Genomic DNA, 26,870 nt, shown 5'->3' with positions numbered 1-26,870 from the left:
TTATGAAGGTGTCTGCAGATGCCTTGGGGAAATAGAACGAGGCTGTATTTCGCGGACTGTGTTTGCTTTCCTGACTTACTGCCTGTTGCATCTTGACATCTTTCCAATTGCAGGACCGGACAAGTGGTTTCAGTTTCCTTTGAAGAGTTCACTCTCTCAACAACACATAAGATAATCTGTTGGCTTATCTTAATACAACATAATGCTGCAATCATTCAAGGTTCCAAATAGCTGACATCGTTAGTTCATTGTGAGCCTGTCTTAGAGTAAGCAATTAGGAGATGTTAATGGTCATTAGTAGGAAAGTAACTTAAAATCACCTTGCTTCAAGTGGCATCAGCCAACCACAAAAATTTTTTAGTCCCATTTTTTCCTCTCATAAAAATTTTAATACCTTTTAATACCTTTACAATCCCAATTTGGAGTCACATTTCCCAGCTCAGCTGGTCAGGTGTCCGTGGAAAAGATGGGTCACTTCACGTCTCCCCACCGCCGTTCCATCTAATGTCTCTGTTGCCAGTTGGACCTGGATGGCTTCCACTGCTCCTCTACGCCTCCCATTCCACTTTATTTTCAGACCATAAAAATGAATTTTGGAGCATCGGTAATCTGCCAACAGGGAGTGTGAACCGTAGCATTTGGTGGTTGGCGGCTGCAGTTCTTCTGCCAGCTGGCCACTGGCTAGCAGATGCCTCCGCTGGGCCTCTTTGCTTAGCTCCCCTGTGGAAGGTGGCATTGCACTGTTTCTGGGGGTCTCCTTTGCAGCTGCTCCGAGTGCCCGGAGACACCATTTCAGCAGAGCTGCCCAACTGCCATAGCCTCAGGAAGACATGGTAAAGAGAACATTCTCTCTCCGCTGCGTCCTGGTTCTGCATGCCATCTGCAGAGCTGGTGGGCTCACACCGTATTCTTGAACGTTCTCTGGCATTGTGTGCAACCTGCCCTTTGAGGTGTGGTATTTTTCATTATCTTTGCCACATTTGCAGTTGGAAAAGATATACCTTGTTCTCTAAAACCTTTTCTAACCAACTGTTTGTGGCTTTGTAACAAGACCACTCCTTCGCTGTTGTCCTGGGCAGAGGTACCACCTTTGCCCCTCTACCAGGGTGTTGCCTCTTCCTGACTCGTTAGTCCCCGCTGTTTGCCCGTGTTCTGAATTCTAAAGAGAAGCCCACCTGCTATGATGGTAGTTGTGCTGCTAACTTTCTCTAGACTTGAGAACCGAAAACACCTGGTGGCCTATGGACTACCCCTCCGTTTCCTTAGTTCCTTGCATCACCCAACACGAAGCATGTTCGACTTGCAGAGAGCTGTGTCTGCCTAAAGAGCCACCGGAGCTAGCTGGAAGGGTGTGGTCCCTCGCTATGCTCTCTAAAGAGGAAAGGGAGGTATGTGCCTAGACCACAGAGGCCCTGCTCAGCACACAGCCTTCCCGCCTACCCCTCCTCTCCATCCTATAAGAGCCCTTTGCATCCCCAGCCCCCCAAGATGGAGCTTTGAGGAGATAAGCCCTCCATCTCAATCAGAGCCCCCGCTGGACCGAACCTGGTTCCTTCCTGCCAGCACCTGGCTCCTGCATACTGACCATCAAGCAGCAGAGGGCAGTCTGGCAGCTGCTGTCTGCAGCTCCCCGTGAGGGTGTGCAGCCTGAGGGCTCACTCCAGTGTTATGGGCAGGTCTTCCTAGTTAAGATGCGTCTGCTGTGGACCCTCAGCATGTGCTGCCATGGACATGTCAGAACCTCACAGCTGGTGGCACTTAAGAGCACTTCTCTAAGGAGACTTTGATCTTCCAGTGCCAGCCTCAGTGCCCAGACCCTCTACTAGCCAGAGGGTGCTTAGCACGCTGCCAGCTGACCAGATGGGCAGGAGGAAGGGGGCATGCTGCATGTCCTGAGGGGCAGCCAACACTGCTGCCTGTCCCTTGTCAGCATCCAACCAAGTGGAGCTGCCAGGGCCCTACCATGGGAGACCCCAGCCTCACTTTGGGGTCCTCTCCTCCATCTGTGCTTTGTGCCTTGGGGTCCCAAGCCTAAGAGCCACTCCCTGCCCCATGTGTGCTGCCTGGGCCCCACTGACTATCGTGAAATAGGGCAAGTTAATAAAAAGGCAGGAGAGCTGGTGATGAAAACTGACTTATTTGGCGTGGAGAAAGGGAAACTGTTCGCGTGCTTGAAGGCGTAACTTCATGAGTGATAAAGGCCTATCTAATTGAAGCGTGAGGTCATAGCTAATCAAGATTCTATCTGGTTGGAGATCAGCTGTTTCTGTAGGAATGCTAGCATGGCATTCCTGATTGTTCTCCCAGTTCCAAGGCTGGGGCTCAAGGGATCGGGTCCCGTTGGTATTTCTCGTGCCAGTATGGTGTCATGTGGAATTCTTTTTTGTTTGTTTTCAGTTCTGGGGATTGAATCCAGGATGCTGTGCCATTGAGCTATGTTCCCAGACTGGGTCTGTCTAAGTTGCCCAGGCTGGCCTTGAACTTGGGTCCTCCTGCCTCAGGACCTAGGGATTGCACCACACCTGGCTGGAATCCTTTTAAGTTGGTGAAATGGTGCTATGTTCCCAGACTGGGTCTGTCTAAGTTGCCCAGGCTGGCCTTGAACTTGGGTCCTCCTGCCTCAGGACCTAGGGATTGCACCACACCTGGCTTGGAATCCTTTTAAGTTGGTGAAATGGTGCTATATTTTTTCCTAGTGCTTTTAACAAATGACCTCAAATTTATTAGCTTAAAAAAGACAAAATGCCTCTTAGTGCTCTGGAGGTCAGTTGTCCAGACTGGGCAGGATCGCCTAACATCTGCCCTCAGGAGCGTCCCTGTCTGTCTTTTCTGGCTCCCAGGGGCCACCTGCACTGCTTGGCTCATCACCTCGTACAACATCAGCCCCCTTGCCTGTCCTTCTCCATATGTGGTTCTGTGATTGCGCGGGGCCACCTGAGTACTCAGGATAATCTCCTCCTCAGGATCCTGGGCTAATTAGGACAGCCAAGTCCCTCCAGGTGTAAAGTAGCATCTTCTCAGTCTCCAGGCTTTATTCTGCCCATCACAAGTTCAAGGCCAGCAATGAGACTTTCCAGTGTTGGAACTTAGGTGTGTTAACCTGGAGTCGAAGACCAGTTAGAGCCAGCTCCCTGCCTCCTCCCTTGCTGGGCAGGTGAGGGGTAGCCATGAGTGATGTTTCAGAATCTTGTTTTCCTCATCTGTAAAATGTGCACAGTGAGAATTTAGTTAAAAGGGAAGAAGGATTACTTGGTGCTTGATTTTCTGGGAAAACTAGGGATCAGCTGCCCCTGGCAGGCATCCCAGTTGGTTCAAGACTGGGGGGGTGGCCGGGGTGCCAGGATGTAGGACGGAAACTGTTCACAGCTTCATGCACGCCCAGCCTGTGCCCGTGCTCCTGGGAGAAGGGGTAGTGCTTGTCTTTTGGGAGACTGTGCGGGTTTCTTGTGAGTCCAGAACCACTGTCTATGCCAGGGGGTTAGCAGGAACGCACAGGCCCCGGGCAGGGACAGGGAGACCCCAGCGTCTCTCCACACTCACTGCCACCATTGCTTAGGATTCTTAGAAATTGCGAAGGCAGCTGTCTTCACAGTGTCCTGTCTGCCACACAGGCCCCTGGGGAGGGTGGCACCCCTCCTTACTATCCCAGAACGAAGTAAGGGTCACCAAGAGCTCTTTGGCACACAGGTTACTAAGAGCTCACCTTTCTTGCCTTGCAGGACGCTACGCCCCTGGCCTCCCACCCAGCCACCTTTGTTCAGGCGTTTTTCCTGACCTTCATAGCGCAGCCCTTAGTCCCTTTGCTTCTGCCATCCGCTCTGCCGTCTCCTCCCACTGGCCGCCACCCTGAACTCTGACTCCACGTTCCACTGCCTGGGTGCCCTTTGGCACCTCACATTTAGCACATTCGAGTCTGAACTTCCCATTTTCCCTCCCAGGCTCGCTGTTCCTCCAGTGGTTCCACCGGAATCGTTGGAAGTCCTGCCTTTCCTGCTCCCACAGCCCTGCGCCGAGCTGTCGGAAGGCCTGTTGGCTCCTTCAGCAGAACGTCTGGCATCCAGCCCTCCGGTGGCTTCCCTGCGGCGCCCCAGCCAGTGCCGCTCCTGGGTGGCTGTCACCTCACCACTGCTCCATCTGCTCCTTCCTGGCTCCCCACCTCCCCACACAGTACCAGAGACGCCCTGCTGAATTCTAAGTCAGGTGACTTCATTCCTCTGATCAGAAGGCAAAGGCCTCCCACTGGCTGACCCCAGCCCCGGCCTCCCCTGGCCTCCCTCCCTCCCCTGATCCTCTCCTTCCCCCTCTCTCTGTGTGTCTTTGTCTCTTTCTCTCTCCCTCCCTCCCTCTCCCTCTCCCCTCACTTCCCTCTTCCTCACCTCCCCCAAGATAAGCCTTCTTGCTGTTCTTTAAAAACACTGGACATGTGCCTGCCTCAGGGCCTTTGCAAGGTCCATTCCCTTTTCCTGGATGCTCTTCCCCCAGATGCCCACAGGATTCAGTTCCTCCCAGCCCTCTCTCTCCTCCAGTGCTGTTTCCCAGCCAGCCCTGCTCTGGCTGCCCTGCTGAACATGCGGCCTACCGTCCTGAGATCCTTCAAGTCCACTCTGGTTTTTCCCAAACCGCAGGCACCTTCCACTGTGAGGAGTAACCTTCTTCTCTCTGCCTCTCATTCCCCCTTCCCCCGGGGGAGCCCAGTGTCCCCTCTGCTGGGCCAGGAAGTGTCTTCCTTGTTCTCTGACGTAGCTGAAGAGCCTGTCACAGAGTCGGAGAGCAGCCTGCAGGCACAAAGATGGCAGCACTTTGTAGCCCTTACAGAAAACCAAGGCCAACAGACTTTTCCTTCAAAGAATTTCTTCTGTCCTTTATTTAAATTGTGATGTACTAAAGGGAGGGGACTAAACCTTTTGTGGGCTCATTAAAAAATGGGAGGAAGTTGTGCCAGGTTTTGCGTTCTATTCAGTCCTGTGATGATGTTTGACATTTTTCGATGACACATCAGGACGAAACAGATTTCGCACCATACACGTCATTATAAGTTCAAAGTGTGGCCTGCAGCAGCCAGAGAGTGAGTTGTCACAGGTCGATCACAAGGTCCAACTGCTGGAAATTAGCCTCGAGCACTCTAAACAACAGTTTGACAGAGCCACTTGATGTCTACTGACTCTAATAATAAAACTTGGGGCTCTAATTTTTTACTTAATTGTCTTCATTTCTCTCAAAATTCCTTTTCCTTTTTTTTACAAAAATACTGTCCCGGGGCTGGGGATGTGGCTCAAGTGGTAGCGCGCTCGCCTGGCATGCGTGCGGCCCGGGTTCGATCCTCAGCACCACATACCGACAAAGATGTTGTGTCCGCCGAGAACTAAAAATAAATATTAAAAATTCATTCTCTCTCTCTCTCTCTCTCCCCCCCCACTCCTCTCTCACTCTCTCTTTAAAAAAAAAAAATACTGTCCCTGATGGGATTTGGGAATTAGAAAAACAAAACCGCCCTCCCCACCCTAATCCAGCCCTAGATAAATGGACGTTGAGGTTGACTGATGAAGCTGAGGAGGGATAACAACCCAGGGTATCCTGAGAGCTTCTTGACTTTCCTGCATCATCTCCTAGCTCTCAGGGTCATCTGCTCCTAAGACACTTTTTTCTTGTTTTTCCAAGCAGTAGAAACCTCTTTCCAAATAACCCTTGTGAGAAGACACGGGGGTGGAAGGCAGGAGGAGGGACCTGCTCCCACTGAGCCCGTGTGTCCCTGTGTTTCTGCTCATCACCTGGTCAGCCCAGACCAGCAGGAGTAAGCTGTGGGCCTCGAGGTCCTCCTGACTGGCTGGCTGCACTGTGACTGCAGCGTGGATCTGCATCCCTGTGTCCTTGGAAACTGCTGAGTTAAGGTAGACTGGGAATGCTGGGTCCACAAGTCCCCTGACCTGAGCTGCCCGGGGCTGGAGAGCCACTCCCCACTCTGTGCCAGGGTGGAGACTTTCACTCCTCCTGTTGAGATTCCAAGGAGCAAAGTTTCTGATCCTGTGGAGACAAAGAACCACGTTTCTCCATGAGATAAGAAAGCAGTGGTTACTCAGCAGAGGGAGCCATGTGGCACGCCTTAGCTACCTTGCAGCCTCGGAGGAAGGTAATCCCAGCAGCCTCGCAGCTGGCTTTCTCTGGGACCCAGCGGCCTAGACAGGGGCAGGCCTGACTTCTGCTTTGTCACTGTCCCTGCTGCTACTGTAATGCCAAGGCGGCTTCACACTCTCTAGGTTCCTCCTCGCTGTGGCCCTAACTAGCCTTCTCAGTCATGATCCAGTGGGCCATAGAACGTGTTGGAGATTTTATCAAATCCTAGAGTGCGTAGCATTTGCATCTGCCTTTTTTTTATTCCCTGAGATGATGGGGATTGAACCCAGAGGCACTGCACCACTCAGCCATATCCCCAGCCTTTTTATTTTCAAGACAGTATTTCCCTAAATTGCCCAGGCTGGCTTCACACTGTGGTCTTCCTCCCTCAGCCTCCTAAGTCACTGGGATTGCAGACATGCCACCATGGCTGGCATGCAGATGACATCTTAACATACTCAGGAGCTTATAAAGCTCTGAAGAAGTAACTTAATGAACAATGACCTAAGAAAGAGAGCTCTGATCTGAACAGGTATTACACACGGAAATAGAAATGGGTACAGGAAAGCAGTGGTTTGAAGCCCTCCGAGTGGGTAGGTCCTTCTACCTGTTAACATCAGACTTCAAGGTCAAGTTTAAGATCATCAGTCAGGGGAAGAAATTCTCAGACAAGAGTGCAGCGTCACATATAATGGTGGAAAACTGAGGCAGCATCAAGATTAAAGGTGTTACTTCAAATGATTATTTAATGGCATGGAAGTTGTCATGAACTAAATGATATTAAAGTATTAAGTTATTGTGTCAATCTCTATGATAATGTGTCCAGAAGATGTCTGCAAGGAAGTGAATGGGAACATGCACGGTGCTTACTTCTGAGAAGCTTGGCTGTGGGCGATTTTGTTTCTTTATTCTTTATTTTCTATAACAAGCTTGTATTTTTCAGAATGCTACAATAAGCATGTCCTACCACACACAGTGCAGTTCTAAAATAAGCATATGTTACTCAGAGAAACGGGTTAATTACTAAGGGGAAAAAGTAACGGTTGCGAGGCTCTGTTTATCAACATCATTTTGCTGTAAATGGCAGAGATGCTGCGAGGGCATCTCAGGCTGCAGCGGGTGCCCGGTACATGGAAGAAGGTAACCTGGCACCTTTGATTCTTGTTAGTGGTTCATGTGCTGTACAGGCCAAGTGAACCCGTGTCTTGGCTGGACTCTGACATTTGGCATCTGTGCTCTCTGCATGCATAGTCACCTCTGCCCCCAGGGACAGAAAGCAGGCAGACCTGCCTGGCATTTCCAACTCCAGACCTTGTTACCGTGGATATTATTTTAAGCCCTTTTGTATTTCTATTTTTCCCTATTTTTAGGTTTCCATCAAGTAAGGGGTGGCATAATACTGTGTACTTATAAAGAGAAGTATGTGGAAAATCAGGGACATTTGGTTAAGGTGCATTGAGACTTGGGGACAGAGTCAGCTTTGGTTGAGATGGCCTCTCTGCCACTTATACCAAAATGATGCTTATAAACAGAAAGAGCCAATCCACCTTGAAGACCAGGTTGAGGATCAAAAGTTTGGGGTGACGGTGGATCTTCTATGGTCTTCTTGCTTTGCAGGCGAGACGATGTCTGGGGAACTGCCATTGCACATCAACATCGAGGAACCTCGATGGGATCAGAGCACGTTTGTGGGGCGAGCCAGTCACTTCTTCACCGTGACTGATCCCAGGAACATCCTGTTAACGGATGAGCAACTAGAGAACGCAAAGAGAATAGTCCATGATTACAGGTGACGATAGTGACCACATTTTTGGCTTAATGTGTAAATTGATTAACATGTTGGTTGCTTTTAAACCTTCACTTGGTGATCTTGCAGCATTTGTTTCACAATGAAATCCTTTTTACCAAAAATAATCAGGAAGTCTGTTGCACCCCCCTATTGCTGAACCTTAGCTAATAGCAGGGACTCCGGGTAGCCTAAAAATGGGGCACACGTTCCTGCTGCCCATGGTCCCCATCTGTGAACCCCGACCTACCTCCTTTCTTTTGTGGTCACTCCTGGGGCTACAACCACCCACAGTGTCTTCCATTTCTGGACAGAAACAGCATAGTGCAAAAGATACACTGCTGTGAATCAGGGGCGGGCCCTGCTTCGGAGATACAGCGCAGCGGGTGGAAGTCTGTAGGGAGGCGTTGGAAGGGGAGCACAGAGCGGGGCTCAGGGCTGTGGATCTGGGAGGCACCCCATCAGCCAAGTGCCAGGTGTGAGGACAGAGAGTGGCACCTGGGTAGATGCAGGCAGTCCCACAGCACCAGCTCTGAGCCACCGATGCAACCAGCCACGGGCTGAAGATGTCAAAAATAACAAAGGCAAATCCTGCCTCTGTCGCGCGAACACGTGCAGACCTGTGTTCTCGTCCTCATCCCCGGAACACGGCAGTGTCACCACTGTTCACCTGGTGTGCATATGGAATCAGAATGGCAGGCTATTAGAGGGGACCTGAAGCAAGCACATGGGGGGTGCAGGGCCGCAGCAGAAGCAGCCCCTTTATGTCAGGGGCTCAATGTCTGCAGAGTCGGGGCAGCAAGTCTTGAGCCGTCCCCGGGGTGCCCAGGAGGAGCTACTCTGAGGCAGCAGTTGGCAATTTTCCCACAAAACGAGGTGGGAAGTGCTCCTGTGGACCAAGAGGGCCCCTGCTCTAGTATGACCCTAGAAAGTCCCCACAAGATCCTGTGTCCAAGCCTTGGTCCCCAGCCAAGTAAGGCTCTGCTCAGAAGAGGAGAACCCGTGGGAGGTACTAGGATAGGAAGCTAGTCGTGGGAGGCGTGCCCTTGAAGGGGGCTTTGGGACCCCAACCCCTTTCTCTCTGTTTCCCAGCCGCCCTGAGGTGAGCAGCCTCCTGCAATACACAGTCCTGCCGTGGTGTCCTCTGTCACCATAGGCCCAAAGCAAGGGGGCCAAGTGACCATGAACCAAGACCCCTGAAGCCATGAGCCAAAATATATCTTTCTTCTTTCTAAGTTGGTTCTGTCGTATTTTAACCCAGCAACAGAGGCTACCACACTGTTGCATAGTATTCTTAATTTTTTGATTACTTGTTTTTTTTTTTAATAATTCTTTTAAAAAATATGAAAGTCTCTCTGATCCAGCAGGCCACGTTGGCCGTGGGGAGGAGTGCCAGCCCCTGCTCTAAGGAGGGGCACTAGAAGCTGGGGACAGTGCTGTCAGAAGCCCTACACCCAAGCCACGCCACTGAGGCTGGTGGCCAGCTTCAGCCAGGGGTCATACACGGCCACCATGGCATCAGAACAGCCAGAGCCTGTGAAAAGCTCTGAACAAGGAGGGAAGGACGACCTCACAGTCAGCACGGTTCAGAAACTTGGGGAACATCCTCTATTCTTGGAGAATCTGGAACAGAAGCCATAAGAAAGAATCAGGGTGCCAAGACTCATGTGTGGGCTGGGGAGAGGGCAGCAGGAGGATGGCCAAGACCTGGGCACCTCAGAGGCCATTCAAAATTGTCCCTCAAGGCAGATATGAAGCTAGCCACAGAAGCGGCATCTTGGACAGGTGGAGTAGGGTCTAGAGTGACCCTGGGTGCTCCCAAGGGTGTGGTGGAATGGCCCACTCTCTGTGCAGGGACAGGGGCAGTGGCCTCAGGCAGCAGTCCATGGCTCAGCATGCCTGGCTGTTCTCACCTCTGGAACGGAAGCCCACCCAGCGCCCACAGGCGTGGCTAGCAACACCTGGGGTAGGTGAAGGAGAAAGGGGTGAAGGAGATCACGGAAGGGCGTAGAGGAGGGCGAGTGGAGGTGGGCCGTGTGATGCTCTGAAGGAGGAACCCGGGGCCTCAGGAAGGAAACATCTGCAGATTCCAGAGACCTGCCCCATCTCAAGCAAGGTCAGCTGACAATCTCTTTTACTTCATCTGTAACAAACTTGAAATTTCTACAAGCATCCATGAAGTGGGCAAAGACAGTCCTTAAAATAGCAGGCGGGCCCTCGGTCAGCCCCTCCCTCTGTGCAGAGTGCCCGCGGGCAGGAGTCTGGAGGGGCGCTGCACCTACTGTCTTCATCCCAGAGGACAAAAGTGCAGGAGCAGCAAAGGCAGACTCCTCCCCGCTTCTCGAGGGCAGGAAGGGCACGTGGAATAGAAAGGGAGAGGATTCCTGTAGGAAATCAGGTGCAGTATGATTCAGGGCCAATAGATCAGGAAAAAAATGGTTTTGATAAAGTATATAAAAATAGAACTTGATTAAAACACAGTAGTCGTAGGAAATCCTTACACAGCTTTCCTTTACACAGTCTTTGACAGATCCTCGGGGCACATAGCATTTCCTAAACACTTCCTATAGCCAAAAGTAGAATAGCAAACACAATGAGAAATTGCCTGGGAAACCTGGAGAAGTTGAGTCAGAGTGTGCTCTGCTGCTCATTTCCGTCTCCAAGTCTCTGTGACTTACCAGCAAAGCCTGGCACTGATGGGCCCACCTGCAGCCTGAGAAATCGGAACCGCAGCAGAGCAGTGCAGGGAGCAAGTCCATCCGAGCCCTGCACCAGGCCCGCCTGTGCCCTTCCTGCTGCCCACCCGCACCTCAGCAGCAGGAGAGGCCAATGCGATGTTGCCCGAATTCCAGGTGGAGGAACTGAGGCACAGACTGTAGCTCCTGCTAGAGCCAGACCTAGAACCCGAGGGTCACACCATAGAGTCCCTGCTGCTCTTGGCCACATAAGCTGGCTTACAAGGACAGTGGAAGGGACGTCATTGCTATGAGTCAGAAATTAATAATTTCCGAAAAGCATGTGAGAGAATTGATTTCTTGATGAATAAGGGAAGGCCAAGCCTCTGGCAAGTCTAACCAATATAAAAACAATATATAGAACTCCAAGCAGACAAGAGTAACAAGAAAGTTACCTAAGGAAGAAAAAGAAATATTAAAATACAGCCTACCACATGGTGCAGAGGAACACACCTGCAACTTGGGAGGTTGAGAAGGAAGATCACAAGTTCAAAGCCAGCCTCAGCAATTTAGCAAGGCCCTAAGCAACTTAGTGAGACTTTGTCTCAAAATAAAACATAAAGGGGCTGGGGATGTAGCCCAGTTGTTGAGCACCCTGGGTTCAGTCCCTGGGATCAAAATAAATAAATAAAACCTACTATGGAGCTTTTTTGCTAAAAAGTTTGAAAATCTTAGTGAAATATTTAACTTTCTAAGAAAGTATAAACAACCAAAATTTGTTCAAAAGAAGGGAGGGAAAGAGGGGGAAAGGGTGAGGAACAGATGAGACAAAACAAATAGAAAAATAAAAGGCAAAACTGTCCAAAATCTTTCCCAGGCAACGTGGCTTTGCAGGTGGAAAACGTTTTTCTGAGGAGTTGCTCACCCACAGATCACCCAGAAAGTAGGAGGTAAACTCTTCTTCCATCGACGGGGCCCTAATCCCTGACACACGGGGTTCAAGCAACAGTTCTGTAATGGCATCCCTCACGGACAGCCCAGGTGTCAGCTGGCCAGGTGGAGGGCAGCTCCTGGAGCAGTGCCCCCGCTGCCTCTGACAAGGCTGGCCCCACGTCCACAGAGCTCCATCTGTGGACCACAGAGCCCAAACCAGGTGCTCATCGCCGCAGGGGCAGCGAAGCTGACAGAACCCAGCCGGCCTCTGGGGTGAGACTCTCAGCAGACCAGGAAGAGAAGGGGAGGCCAGGGCCGTCACCCACGGTGGTGAACGAGGAGCTTGCTCCCTTGAGGCTGGGAGCCGGCGGGGCGTCCGTCTCCAGGGCTCTTCCTCAGCTCTGTGCTGGGGCTGCTAGAAGATCAACAGCAGAATTAAAGACAGCAGCGAACGTGACCATCTGTGTAGAAAGAATCCACAAAAAATACAAATACATAAAAACTAGGAGAAGTGAGTTTGTCAAGGTCACAAGACACAAGATCACTATTTAAAATCAATTTTATTTTCACCTAGTAGCATTTAATAGCTGTAAACTGGAAATAATCTAAATGATGCTATTTCAAAAACAATAAAAATAGTAAATACTTGGAGATTGCGGTAACAAAACGTGTAAGACGCCCATAAAGCCAAAGCACACAACACAGAGATTACAAGAAAGAATCCATTGGTTGTTTTGTTGTTTACATGGAAAGAGAATACTGTGTTCATAGTTTGGAAAAACCCAAAATCATTAAAATGTCATTTGTTCCCAAATTGATGTAGATTCAATGTGGCATCAGAATCCCAGCAGGATTTATGTAGAAATTGACAAGCTAATTTTTACGTGGAAATACAGGGGACCTAGGTTATTGAATGCAATTTTGAGAAAGAGCAAAGTTGAGGAACTTACCCTACTTCATCTCAAGACCTGATGCACTAATAGTAAAAATGCCTAGCACTGATGCAAAGGTAGACACATAGACTGTCATTCAGCTTTCTGTTTCTATAACAAAATACCTGAGATGATCAACTTAGAAGGAGAAAAGGTTTATTTTGGCTCATAGTTCTGGAGGTTCCAATCTATAACCAGTTGCCCCATTTCTTTGGTTCGATGGGGTGGGGGGTGCACATATCATGGCAGAAGCATGTGATGGAGTGAAAAATCCCTTGCCACATGGCCAGGGTGCAAGAGAAAAAGAAAAGGATGAGAAGGACCCACAGCCCCTTCCAGGGCATGCTCCCAATGCCCTAAAGACCTCCTACCAGGCCCCTTATAGAGAGCCCTCCACTCCCCATAGCACCACCCTGGGGACTGAGCCTTCCACACACGGGCCTTTTGGAGAGGACATTCAGCATCCAAACTGTAGCACAGACCATGAAACAAAATCCCGATTCCTAAAATAGGTCCACGCTCATACAGCAAGTTGATTTTACATCAAGATGATCCATGAGGAAACGTGGCCGCGATCAGTGAAAAATCGGGCAGTCCTACAAAGTGAGCGTCCATCCTTCTGTAAACCAAAGGCAGCTCATGGTGGCGATGATCTGAGCAAACATCCAAGCTGACGTTGTAAGATCCCTAGAAGAAAACAGAGCTCCTCTGTGGCTTTGGGAAATGCAAAGATTCTCTGGGACTTGAGTACAGGGGGAGGGAAAAATTGAACTTTCTCACCGTAAAAGATTTTCTATGCAGATGACTCCATTTAGAGAGCAAAAGTGCACCTCACAGACTGCACGAAAGTGTTCACAAAACTTATCTCACAAAGGGTTTATACCCAGAAGATGAAAAAAAAAAAAAAAACTCTTTGAATATAAGGATAAGACAACACAGTTTGTAAGGTGGGCGATAGATCGCAGTAGACAGACGACACCTCCCCAAAGGAATGCTGGGAATAGCAAGCAAGCATCTGGGAAGACCTGGAGTGTTACTAGCTGCAGAGAAATGCCAAGGAAAGCCGGGAGTGGTCCATCAGCCCCATGGCGGGGCGCTGCTCAGTATGCAGAGAGCACCCCAGAAGGAAGAGAAAAGATGACAGGCACAGCTCCCAGGCCAGCAGTCTGCACCACCACAGGGACAAGCGCCTGAGCAGAACTTCCTGAATGGCTTTGCAGAGGTGCAGCACAGGAGGAGGGGAGGAGAGGAAGGTGGTTTCTATAGTTGGATTTGGAAAAGTTCACATTCCGTTCCTGAGGGTGCCACATCCCATAACTGTATGTCACTTCCATAACTCCCAAGAAGTCACAAGGAGTAGAGAAGCCACTTAACTTATTTTCCTAAACCTGAACACAGGCCCTTCCTGTTTTCCCCATAACATCTCTCCATGTCCCAGAGGGCGTGTCCCTGGGATACCGCACTGCGGTGTGCTCCATGAAGCTGGGGAGCGGCCCTGCGCCCTCCTCTCCAGTAGTTTAGAAGCACTGTTGGCAGTATCCGCTCTCCAGCTTACAGGGTGTCGGTCAAAACACACTGTAATCACCTATGAAGTTTACAAGATAATTGTAAGGTTTTTCTGGAAGAATAAATAATGAGTGTGATTAAGGCATTTAAAAAAAAAAAAGAGAACAACGGGTGAGTTGTCACAGAGCTGGGGCCCTCCGGGAAACTGAGGCAGCACAACCATCCCTTTCAAGCCCCAATCCTTGTGATCCAGTCAAAAAGATTCCAGGCATGTCGCTCAGAAGAACAGGCAATAAAACTTATTGAAAGGATGGAAAAGACAAAAGGGGGCAGTCTCGGGAGGGAGGGGGTTTTCTCAGAGACAAGAGGGACAGCATTTCTCCTGCACTCCTGTTTTATTGGGGATCCCAGAGAAGCTTCCAGAGTCCTGCCCAGGCCCACCTCTTGACTTTTGACTGACAGCAGGGTGACGTCAGATTTTAAGTCCCCACTGCTATGACAACTCTAGGTCATTTGGCCCATACTAACCAGTTCTAATGGGATTCTTAACCATAAATTGTTACAGACTTTATGTTTAGGAGCAATCCTCATCTCCCTGGGTTCTGGGATTCAGTCTGTGAAAGGGATTACAAAGATCTGCCCATCAGGATAACTTGGGTTCCTCCTTCCAATGTTATTTCGGGCCTGCATTTCTCCTGCAGATAACAGGTAGTTTGTTGAGAAATGTTGACGAATCCTGTCCACTTAGGCCAGGCAGAGTTGCAAAGTAAATTGTTTCTTGGAATAGAAAGCATGTGGGGGGCAGCCCAGTGGGCCCATTTGATAGAATTATTCCCTTAACCTCGTGTTCCCGCCACTGACATCTTTTTTCCCCTGTCAGAGTTGCAGTTGCTTCAGCAACAATCACGATGGACTGATAAGTTAAGATCGTGGGCATTGGTGTCAGAATATGCAGATAAATGGGAACACAGGAGAAGGTCTAGGTCACGAAATCTCAACCCAGAGCAGGCAGCCACCTGGGAGATGAGGTGAAGCAAGGTTCAATGTTCCCATGTTAAGATACATTTCAAGCAAACAAGAAACTAGTGACAAAAGGGAAATCACTGTTCTGAACTGTGGGAAGCACAGGTGGACATTTGCAAGCCTGCACCACGGTCAGTCAGACCTTCTAGGCAGAGCCTCACCTACCCCTCCCCGACTACATAGGAAAGAATCATCCAAGATGGCAGAAATATACTAGCAGTGAAAACTTGGGTTAGTAATCCCTTGCATCTAAAATACACTTACTAGTTACTTAAATATCAACACTGCTGCTGTTGCTGTTGATGATGATCAAGACAGAGACGTAGCTGAAGCTTTAACATGTTGCACAGCCTTGGTGTCAGCCACCTTGCACATTCCTCTCTGGACAGTCTCACATGTGGGGTGACTCACTTGCCAGGGAACTGTATGTGCTCCTCATCCTTCACAGAGGAAGAAAGTTCAGCAGTTCAGATGCTCACACCAGGGCAGTGGAATCCTACTTTGTTTTAAAATCAGACAGCAGATGCTGTGCACATTTAAAAGGTGTCATGTTTGTTTCCTGAGATTGCTACAATTTACCACCAGCTAAGTGGCTTAAAACTTCAGAAATTCAGCCTCCGGGTTCGGGTGCTCCCTCTGAAGCCTGGAGGGAAGACGGTGTCCTTGCATCTCCCTAAGTCCTGCTGGCTCCAGGCATGCTTTGCTGGCCTTGAGCTGTGGGTATGGGGGCTCCACCTCCTAAAGCACGTGGCCTCCTGGTATGTTGGCACATGGCCATTCCCTAAGGACCCCATTCATTGGACTTAGCAACCACTGTGATCCAGTAGCATTCATCTTAACTAATTGCATCTACAAAGACCCCATTTCCAAATCAGGTCACATTCTATTGTTCCAGGTGGACATGAAATTTGGGGAAAACACTGTTCAACCCGGTAGAGATGACTAATATCTGTAGGCACAGAAGCATTCACAAAATGTTGTTGAATTTAAAAGGTGGTGTTGAAGCAGCAGGTCTGGTGCCCCACCTTTACGTAAACACTCAGCATATGGACCCTGGGAGGGAGACTGAAGCTGCTCACCAGGTTGCATTAAGGCTGCAGTGATTTAATCGCTCTGATGAATTCGTACATTTTCTGAATTTCTGGCAATGGACAGGTATTCCTTTGACAGAGAGAAGAAATAACAAATGATGTGCCTGACATTTCTTTTACACTAAAGAGTCTTCCCAAGCTAGGTTTCCAAATTACAGGTTTAAAATGAATTAGTGTTCTTGATTGCCATAGCTTTTGTCTAATTGGTTAAAATATTTTAGAGTTTGCAAAGTTCAAACTACATTTTTTAATGTCATTTAAAACAAAGAATATTTCAAAGTTGAATACTTCTCTGGTATACAGTTTTTCAAAAAAAATTCAAATTACAGATAATTTCAGATGAATATGTTTGAAGTGTTCATTTTAAGCACTTGTTATCCTTTGTGTTTTTAACGTTTTTACCGACAGGGACTGGGGCATAGCTCAGTGGTGGAGTGTGCCTGGGTTCAGTCCCCGGCGTCAAAGAGGCATAAATATACAAATAAGTCAGTGCCAGCTGAGAACTAAGCTAGCACCGTCGCGGCAGGCAGGTGTGAGCGTGCCGAGGCCTGTGTGGGCGCTGTGAGGACTTGAAGTGAGCCGCCCCGTGTTATTTGTGGTCCTGTCCCTAGACAAGGAGTTGTCCCTCCGGGTCTTACAGAGAACGAGCTGTGGAGAGCCAAGTACGTGTACGAGTCTGCCTTCCACCCTGACACCGGGGAGAAGATGATCCTGATCGGGCGGATGTCGGCCCAGGTGCCCATGAACATGACCATCACCGGGTGCATGATGACCTTCTACAGGTGAGCCGTACCCTGCGGCCAGCTGGCTGCCCCTTGTCCAGAGACCCAGGACGCCTGTGTTGATCAGTGCATTTTAATTCACATAAGAATGGTTTCACTGTGGCACAAGCATTCCGCACCCCTCATGTCTTTTTTTTCAAAGTGTATATTTATATGTAAGTGTCTAAAAACTAAATGCTGTTTCCTAAGTATATAGGTGATGAGTGTGTCAATGAATTTGGTTTAGTTATTCAGAAGGATATCAAACAGCATGTTATACTCTACAAATAAATTCAACAAAAATAAAATTTAAAATGATTAAAAATGAAATAGGGGAGCTAGGCACAGTGATGCAGGCTTGTAATCCTAGCAGCTCAGGAGGCTGAGGCAGGAGGATGGCAAGTTCAAAGCCAGCCTCAGCAACTTAACGAGGCCCTAAGCAACTTCTCAAGACCCTGTCTCAAAAAAAGAAAAAAGAAGGGCTAAAGATGTGGCTCAGTGGTTAAATAACCCCTGGGTTCAATCCGTGGTACCAACTAAAGTAAATAAATAAAATAAAATAGGGGTATTGTTGCACTGGGGAGAAAAATATGTCATTTCACTTTTAGTTCTATTTGGTATAAACATTTGACCTCTGCTCAGCAGCAGATCTATCTTTAATAAACACTTTAAAGATCCATTTTACCTCCTCGCTTGCTAAGTAGCATCTTTGTTGTTCAAAGGGAAGTTGAAGTTTTTCCTAAATCTTAGACCCAAAAGAAAATAGAGTCTAAGAGCAAATTCTCCTTTTAGCCTATTTATATAAATATGGATATAAAATACCTTATGTAGGTGTAAGCACAGGTGCAGGTTGACCTGGACATACATGGACACACAGTAGCACATAGAACTGCAGCTAGGAGGTGCCAGGACTGCCCAGCCCAAGAGGAGGAACCTGCCGTTCATGGTCCCTCTATGCCAGGTTCTCTACAGTTTACCTTCATCGCCACAGTAACCCTCTGAGCTTGGCAATGAGAAAACTGATCAGAGGACCAAAGCCACCAAACAGGTCCTGAGCCTGTGGCCTGTGTCTCTGCCCCAGCCTTCCCCTCCGGCCCCTCCTCTTGGCGGTCGCTATGCACACACTGACTCCGACCGTAGCTGGTCCCAGGTGGAGGTGGTGAGGGGTGGTTTGCTCTGTTACAGGACCACACCAGCTGTCCTGTTCTGGCAGTGGATCAACCAGTCCTTCAACGCCATCGTCAACTACACCAACAGAAGCGGAGATGCCCCTCTCACTGTGAGGTAAGCTCTCAGGTTCTGCCTTTTCAAAAGATGCATTTGTTGGGGTTGGAGTTGTGGCTCAGTTGTAGAGCGCTGGCCTAGCACATGGGAGGCTCTGGGTTCAATCCTCAGTACCACATAAAAATAAATAAAATGAAGATACATTTTAAAAAAGATACATTTGTTCACATTGTTTATGCTGTGCAGAAATCTGCATAACATCTTTTAAAGTAGAGTTTCTCCTCCCTCGGGTCAAAACAGAGGCCTCCTTCCACCTGCCCTCTCTGTCAGTATTCCTGCTGCTAGTAGCACTGGTAGGATGGCATCTCTAATGCACCCTGGAGCTTGGTGCCCCTGTAGAGCACAGGCTGGGGAGCCCTCAGGTCTGACCATTGATAAACGACACGCTCTACTCTCCTAAGTGTGCATGCATCAAAGCCCCCAGCATCAAAGTAGGGAAGTCAACAGTGTGGCCTCTGCAGAAATCAAGGTGGGTCATGGTGGTGTGACCCTGTGCCTGCTTTGTCTCTGGAGCCCAACAGAAAGCAGAAATCACAAGTTTGCCTCCTGTTAGAAAAAAGAGAGAGAAACGAGCTAAAGATGGAGGTTAAACAAAAATGTTAGTGTAGCTTGTGTAACACTTGAAAGAAAATGTTTTCCTTTGGGTGGTTCAAAATTACCTTTGAAAGGCCACAGTTCCATTCTGCTCTCATCCAGTGAATACTGAAATCTACAACCCAGCAGTGTCCATCCCCACTAAGAGCCAGCTGCTTGCCCTCTGTCTGGGGTGAGCCCTGCGTTGTGGCATTTTGTCCACCAAGGCGGTGTTGGAAGAATGGCAGGGCTGCGTCCTGCTTTCTGTGTGGGTATGAACGTGAGGGAAGTGTCTGCGGTTAGCACCTGGCCGCAGCGTTTGCCCACCCTGGCCGCTGGGCTGACCCACCCCGGCGCGCCCTGCTCTCAGCATCAGGAGGCTTATGTGCTGTCTGCCATCTGGGATTGTCTCTGTGAAGAAGCCCCTTTTTGGGGCCCACTTCTCTTGGCTTCTTCCTCTTGTATAGTGATGAAGAGCATCATCTTGTGGACTCCCGGTTTTTTATCATGCTCTTCTCTCCCGTTGTTTCTTCAAATCAAGTGCCAGTTTCTCTTCTTTTTAAATATATATATATATATATATAATTTTTTTTTAGTTGGACACAATACCTTTATTTTATTTATTTATTTTTATGTGGTGCTGGGGATCAAACCCAGGGCCTCACACGTCCTAGGCAAGTGCTCTACCACTGAGCCCCAGGCCCAAGTGCCAGTTTCTTGACAGCACTTGTCATTTATGTGATCTCCTTTTTCCTTTTCAGTGAGTTGGGAACAGCCTATGTTTCTGCAACCACGGGGGCTGTGGCCACAGCGCTGGGGCTGAACGCGCTGACCAAGGTACTCAGGCTGCCATCTGGTGGCAGAGTGGGGCAGTGCAGTCTCACCTCTCTGGCCCCAGTCTCCTGGTGTTTCTCAGGAGTGTCCTGGTCCTGGCTTTATTGTTCCACCCTTATCTGCAGCTGCATTCTTTATTATATCCCCTGTGAGTGTGGAAGGGCCATCACCAAAGGCAACCAGTCAGGATGGTCACCTGTGCCTGGCCCTGTGCACTAACCTCTGAGTGCCCCATCCTGGCAGTCCCTGAGGCTGTGTGGTAGCCACGGGCCTCTGAAGAGCTGAAGGAGGCAGTATCTGAACTAAAACATTGGGACTTTGGGACTCCAGAGCCCACGTGCCTTCAGCTACACCAAGCTGCAGATGTGCCCCAGGGGTGTGCATTGTCCCAGTGTGCCCATGCCAGGAAAGCAAAAACTCCCCAAGGAAACCACTTTAAGGTGCTGGTGGCTGTGTGTCTGCATGCCCGGGGCTCACAGCATGTCTGGGAGGGTCTGGGAGCCCACCTGGCCACAGGAGGGGAACTGACGCTGCCGGTCACCTTCCTGCAGCACGTGTCGCCACTCATAGGACGCTTCGTGCCCTTTGCTGCCGTGGCTGCTGCCAATTGTATTAACATCCCGCTGATGCGTCAAAGGTAAGGCCGGCCTTCACTCCCAAAGGACTGCACTGGCAGGACATCTCTTGTAATAATGGGCTTCACTGAAATTTCCCAAAATATGTTTTTACTGTACAGATAAAATTAAGTGTGATCTGGAATGTGCCTCAAAGTATTCCAGGCTTGGGGTGAGGGTAGGTGCATGGGGCAGTACACCTGGCCGTGGGCTGCCAGTTGCCAGAGCAGGCTGGTGAGAGCCTGGGCTGAGGCTAGCTCAGCCGCTCTCTGTAACCAAGGTCTTAGGACATGGCCCGAGATGTCGCTGAGCTGAGGTTGGGTTAGACGAAGAAGGTCTATGCAGGAGAAGCTGACTCTCCAAATAGGTTCCCTTTTTTCCCTTGAGGCTTTTTCTTTTGGAGCTTAAAGTAATATTAATCTGTACTTTTGAAAGTATTTTTTTAGAATTGGCAAAAATTAAAGGAGAAGAAAGAACGAGAAAAAGCATTTTGGAAAGGAAAACGAAAAACAGGGTAACAGTTGGAGTTTTAGTGTTAGTGCCTCGTCTTGCCTCTCCAGTAGAGCTGTGGTCTAGACTGTGTCCGTGCAGCTAGTCGACTCCGTGCCTTGCCTTATATCTGCCCCTGGTTTGGAAAGTTGCTCAGGTCTGTACGTGAGCATGGAAATCAGCCTTATTCTCAAGTTAGCACATCTAGTCTTCAGAGCATATTGTTATTGGAAAGGGTACACCTTTTTAAAAGTGTGGTAGTGTTATTTTCCCTTTGTCTGTCAGAGGGGACTGAACCTGTTCATGGCATTTAAAAATACATTTGTCAGTGCCAAAAGTGACGCCTGAGTGGGCTCTGGATGCAGCAGAGTTGATCTTGCCAGCGAATGCTGTCCCATGTGCTGCAGGAGGGCACGCGTGGGCACTTTGCTTGTGTTTGGTTCTGCAGGGAGCTCAAAGCTGGCATTCCAGTCACCGACGACAACGGGAACCGTTTGGGCGAGTCAGCGAACGCAGCACAGCAGGCCATCTCCCAGGTGGTCGTCTCCAGGATTCTCATGGCGGCCCCCGGCATGGGTTAGTAGAACTGCGTCTCCGTCGTCCCTTCATTCACCCCATACGTGGAGGCTCGAGGAGCCTTCTCATGTCCCAGCTACAGCAAGGCAGTGCAAAGTCACTCTCCTGTGGGAAAGTTGCCTCTGGTGGCAACTGCAGAAAATAACAACTAAATAAACACCTAGTGCAGGGGTATTCCTTATCCCAAAGGCTGGGGACCAACTGTGTTCCAGATTTAGGATTTCTCTGAATTTGGCAAATATTTGCCTACATAAAATGAGTATATAACAAGCTGTCTTGGGGATAAGATATTTACCTGTCTAAACATGGAATTTACTCATATGCACATGCTCTAAAGATTTTGTGCAATATTTTTAATAATTTTGTGCATCAAAGTTTGTATAACACTTGGGTGTTTGGACCATGTGACATGGTGCAAGTGGTGAGGATTTGAAGAGAAGGAATTTGATCTGTGTAAATCTTAGAATTCCTAAAACTTAATGGAGACAAATAACTTGTCCTGAAGATTCATCTGTAGCCATTGGAAACCCTGGGAACACAGAATACGTGGGAAAGCTTAGAACAGCTGTTAGTGTGTGCCAAGTGACTATTTTCTCTCTAGGGCTTGGAGCTAGTGTGGCCACAAAGCCAGCATTGTGTTTAGTTCCTCCGAGAGTGTCCTGCTCATCGTAAGGTGGCTGGAAGCTGCCTTGAGACAGAAATCCTAGAGAAGGTTCCCAGACTCACTCAGTCTTTGAAAGAAATGAAACAAAACAGAAATTCGTGTGTTTAATTTTATCACTTAAGCTGCATGCGAAGAGCACTTGGCTATAAGAGGAAGCTCTCAGATGAAGCCTACCTAATCAGCTACCGTCAGGCTTTCCCACCACGCCTGCGGCTGTTTCTAAATCCCTTCTGTCACTGTGGATGCTCTTCGGCAGCCAAGTAGGACTAGGCAGCAAAAGTCGGGGAGGGTGTGTGAAGGCCACCTTGAACACAGCCACACACCCTGCACCCCTCATGAGCCCACAGAGAGGACGCATCTGCATGGACCATGGCAGGATTTTACCTTTGTCGTTGTTCCTTAAGCAATTCAGCATGACAGCTGCTCACAGAGATGGACATGGTACCAGGCGGCACATGTAATCTCGAGATGACCTTAAGTACACAGGAGGAGGTGGGAAGGTCACTTGCATGGGCCCCAACCTTCTCCAGGGGACCTGCACATCCAGGGTTTGGGCACCCCCGGGGTCCCCCACAACCCTGAGGGCCAGGGCCAGCTGTGCTTGCCTTCCAGCTGACTGGGAAAGGTCGGCCTGTCTGATTCCACACAGGCACCTCCGCTGCCATGTGGGGACACCAGGTGTTCTTTGGGGCGCCCAGGAGGCCACAGTGTGAACTCCAGGCCCAGAGCCCAGAGCCAGACCCTGTTGCTACCTGTGAGGAGGCCACAGAGCTGCCTGGACACGCCTGCTGAGCCCTGGCTCCCGCGGTTTGGGGAACCAAATGGCCACCCCCATTTATGGTCTTGGCTTGCTCTGGGTTTAGGCTTTTCCCCCGTAAGTCCTAGTAAAGTTCATTTCCAGCAACTTGGTTATTGTAAACACTGATCTCCAGGAAAGAAACCCAGGATTTCTGTCAGCTGCCTTGAAACAGCTGGTGTGACCTTAAATACGTGGATAGCTATGAGCTAATGAGCCAGTGCTGCCACCCAGGTCCCAGATGTTGCCCCTGCACCCGAGGTCTAGTCATGGCCACCAGCTTAACATAATGCCCACTGTTTGATAGACAGGAGAACAGAACACAGAGGCCCAGAGAAATCAGGCAGCCTTACCAAGGTCACCAGCTCACAAGTAGCCCACCCAGCCCATATCAAAGCGACTTCTGCATGATTCTGGGCAGGATCCCCAGCTGTCCTGCATGCATGGTGGACACTCAAGGAAGGCTGTGGGGGAATCACTCCTGATGCCCATGGTGTTGCCTTTTAAAAGCTCAGTGTAGAATTCCTTTCAAGGTTATAGACCTTTCCAGCTGGCAGAGAGCATTATGTTATTTTGCGAACTTCTGCAATTTTATAAATTTAAGTTTATTTATCTTATGATTATTGGTTTAATTGGACAGATGCATGCAACATACAGTCGTTTGATGCATGTACAGTGGGCCATCATCAACAAATTTAAATTTAATAAAGAATCACTACAGATAGTTTTCATCCTGCCAATGTAAAAACAGCCCAAGTGACATAAGCCTTCTGTCGAATTTTTGAAAAAACAAATTGAGCCAAAAACAGTCATTCAGTCGAGCTTTCTGTGCTCTGTGCTTTCTCCCAGCCATCCCTCCATTTATCATGAACACTCTGGAGAAGAAGGCCTTCCTAAAGGTGAGTGCTGGCTGCTGCCCTTCCTCAGCACCCCCCCCCCCAATGTCTCTTGCCCCAGCAGCAGGTAAGGAATGGGAAGATCTATGTCTCTTGGGCACTTATGTAAACGCTGTGATGTTGCTGGGGACGTTCCATTCTGACCTCAGATGTCTGGGGCAGTGTTCCTAAATGAAGAGCACTGCCACTGAGAGGGTCCTGGGGGCTGCATGTCACCTGTTGTGTCCCAGCTAGGTGGACACAATAGGTGACATTTGGATTATGTCCATAGGCGTGAGTTTGGATTATGTCCATAGGTCCCTGTCATTAGTGTCAGGAATGAAGATGTAATTTGGGGAACTGGACTTAGACCCCGCTGTGTATAGATGATTCATTATCTATCAGCTGTGTGCCCTGAAGGCCTAAAGCTGTCACAGATTGAAACTGAAGCTGTAACTGGGACGTCTCAGCCCACGGCCAGCGTCCTTCCTGGATTGCGTGCTGTGCCATGAGGGGTGAGCACCACTTTGATCCACCTCAGTTTCCCAGTTCTTAGACGAGTAGGGTATGTTGTATTGGGAAGCTGGTGTGGCTGGACCTGCCTGGAGCAGTGGCCCAGGTCCTCACTGCGAGGGCAGGTGTGCTGTGGTGAACACGGCAGGTCCCATGGGGTGAGCTCTTCTGAGTCTTAGCAGCAAACCTGTAACTGCAAGGGCCACTGTGAAGCTCTGGAGAGAGGCCACCGCTCACAGACCAAACCTCCCGTGTGAGGTCAGGGGCGTGTTCCAGGATCTCACTCTGGGGGTCCCAGTGGGGAAACTGAGGCAAGCAGTAGGTGAGCACTTTCTCTTCAAGTCCATGCTTTGAAAAATAAGCCAAGAAAATAATGCTGAGGAAAAAGAGTGCTAGTGAGCACCTCACTTGACAGACACTCCCAGACCATTGCCCATGGATGCCCCGAGCCCACGTCCGGGACCCCCTCCCCAGCACTCCTCTCCTGTTCCTGAGAGCCTTGGAGACATGGAGCATCGTGGTCCCCACGCTGTAGTTTGTGGAACCGCTAGCCCTAGCAGTCTTACATAATAGCGTGCACGGTGCCACAGAGAACTGTCTCTGCTCCTTGTACAGCTCCCAGAGGAAGTTCACAGACCCTGCACTGCCCCAGGAAGCTGACCGGCAAAAATCCAAGTCCCATCTGTCTCCTTTGTAGGTTTCTGACAACCTTAATCACTAGATGAACAGCTCCACCTATTCTCAAGCAGCAATCTCTTGAAACAGCAGTTACCTGTCTCTGGTGTTATTTTCCATGATTTTAGCTACCTGTAGTCAACTGTGGTCCAAAAACACTAAGTGGAAAATTCCAGATATAAACAACTCATGAGTTATAAGTTGTACGCCCTTCTGGGCAGTGTCAGCCCTGTGTCCAGCATATCCACTCTGCTCCCACGACCTGCCCAGTAACCTCAGCAGCCATCCTGGTCATTAAATCAGCAGTCATGGTACCACAGTGCTTGTGTTAAGTAACCCCTAATTTGCTTAATGGCCCTGAAGCACAGAGCAGTGATGCTGGCCACTGGATCACAGTGTATTGTTATGTGGTTGTTCTATTTTGTTATTAGTTATCACTATCGATCTCTTATTGTGCCTAACTCAGAAATCAGACTGCCCCATGGGTGTGTCTGAAGTGTCCCACAGGAGAAGCGAGCACGTGGAGTGTGGGGTTCCATCCCACCCAACATTGCAGGCGGCCACTGGGGTCAGGAGGGTCCTTGTGGATAAGGGGGACTGTGTGCACACCAGATTGTAACTGTGGGCTCATTTCACATTCTGCTTTGACAAATTTGTATTTTTGAAGATTCATAAAAAAAGTTTTGCTGAAATCTCTTTCTGGTGCCAAGATTGGGAATGATTAATGGTTTAAAGCTCCCAAAGGATTCATTTATAGGCTAGGGCAACACTTATCTAAGCACTACCCATGATATGGTCAGCTGGAATCCATCAGGTTTGACATCCTCATGATTTAAGAAACCTGAGAAAATGTCTATCTCTGCTTGACTTAGAAGAGGTGGTTCAGACTTCGAGGGAGAAAAAGTTTTAAAATGAACTCAAACCAGGGACATTGATATGGTTTTTCAAACAGTAGAGTAACAGCTGCCGCATCCAATGGTCACCCCTCTGATGCCCTGGGTTGTTGTCTGCTCTCTGGATCCTGGAAGTCCCTAGGTCTGTAGTATGCGGACCCAAGCAACTTTTGATCCCTTAACTCATCAGTATCGACATGGATGACTTTAGAAGCAGCAGGGAATCAAAAGTCACACTTAATAAAGCAGATTTCTTCTGCTGCCACATTTAAGAGAAATCACACTTTGCAAGCAAGACAGATTTCCAGCTGTGTGAAAAACTTGGGAATTGCCATTTTATTTTGTTTGTGTGGCATTAAAGTAACAGCTTTTGCAAGACCAGAGTGGGAAAGGTGGTCTAACCAGTACTCTAACCAGGCCACCATCCTCAAGAGTTTTGCAGGTGACATGGAAATCAGTTTGGAGGTCACCTTCCGTGGCAGCATCCTCAGCATGTAAACTTTTCCTGCCCCTTTGTCTCGGCCTCTCAAATGCCCCCAACATCCAGTTGGCAGGGCACCTTAGGTTGGCTGTGGAGTCGAGGCTGAGAATCTTATCAGCTGCCACCACCAGCGGGTCATTATTCGGCCAAGTTTGGCTCCAGCCAGCGGACCCTAGGTATTCTCTAGCCACTGACGTGGGCCTGGCCATGGCTGGAAGTCCAGAAGTTCTATGGGTCTGCATTTCTATCCACACTGACGCGGTCCCTGGGGAGACTCGCTTCCTCCTCCCACCTCTGGTGGGAGTCACTGTGGCTACGTCCTGGTGCTTTCTCACGTGGGAGGACCTACCAAATGACACCTGCATCCCAGGCCACTGTGGCCACACTGTTCAATCCTTTGCAAAATTAGAAAGATGAATAAATACTGTTCTCCCCACCCCTGTAATGTGTGGTTTAGCTGAGCTGTCATTGTAACTTGAAAGGGTGCACCTTACTCACTCTTTCCATGGAGCCCCTGCCCGCCCCATCCGCACGCTGAAGTTTTTGGAGCACTATGGCAAGGTGGAGGAGAGAGGCTGTCCGAATAGCCCAGGGGTCTGCCTGAGCCCCTCCCTGGCCACAGGAGGTCTGGTGGCTGCTGTACTTCAGATTCCAGTGGAAGAAGTGGCTTTGAAAAAGTAACAGCCAAGCGCAGCGGGGTCCCTCACACCCCACCACTCCCAGGTCAGCGGCACCTTGCAGGTAAATGCTGCATTTTGCCCAGGTAGAGGTGAGGCTGGGACTCG

General features: G+C 49.3%; 1 protein-coding gene across 7 annotated transcripts in view; it reads left to right on the top strand.

Moving 5' to 3' along the window:
- Window positions 1-26,870, top strand: part of SFXN1 (sideroflexin 1) — a 39,676-nt gene that overhangs the window by 4,794 nt on the left and 8,012 nt on the right. For 5 of the 7 annotated variants that reach the window (XR_014020740.1, XR_014020741.1, XM_081283218.1 and 2 more), the window contains exons 2-8: window positions 7,729-7,900; window positions 16,669-16,839; window positions 18,004-18,102; window positions 19,437-19,512; window positions 20,061-20,146; window positions 21,061-21,188; window positions 23,498-23,547. Coding sequence is in view for 5 of the 7 variants with exons in the window: in XM_081283218.1 (XP_081139344.1) it covers window positions 7,737-7,900; window positions 16,669-16,839; window positions 18,004-18,102; window positions 19,437-19,512; window positions 20,061-20,146; window positions 21,061-21,188; window positions 23,498-23,547 (774 nt within the window). In the remaining 2 variants the exon portion in view is untranslated. Of the gene's footprint in view, window positions 1-7,728; window positions 7,901-16,668; window positions 16,840-18,003; window positions 18,103-19,436; window positions 19,513-20,060; window positions 20,147-21,060; window positions 21,189-23,497; window positions 23,548-26,870 lie in introns of those variants that run through there. The other 2 variants (XM_081283219.1, XM_081283217.1) reach the window with 2 other exon arrangements.

This window comes from Spermophilus citellus (genome assembly GCF_964194105.1).
Source record: "Spermophilus citellus genome assembly, chromosome: 1".
In the NCBI taxonomy this organism is placed as follows: Eukaryota; Metazoa; Chordata; class Mammalia; order Rodentia; family Sciuridae; genus Spermophilus; species Spermophilus citellus.
This window is presented reverse-complemented; position numbering and strand designations above follow the sequence as displayed.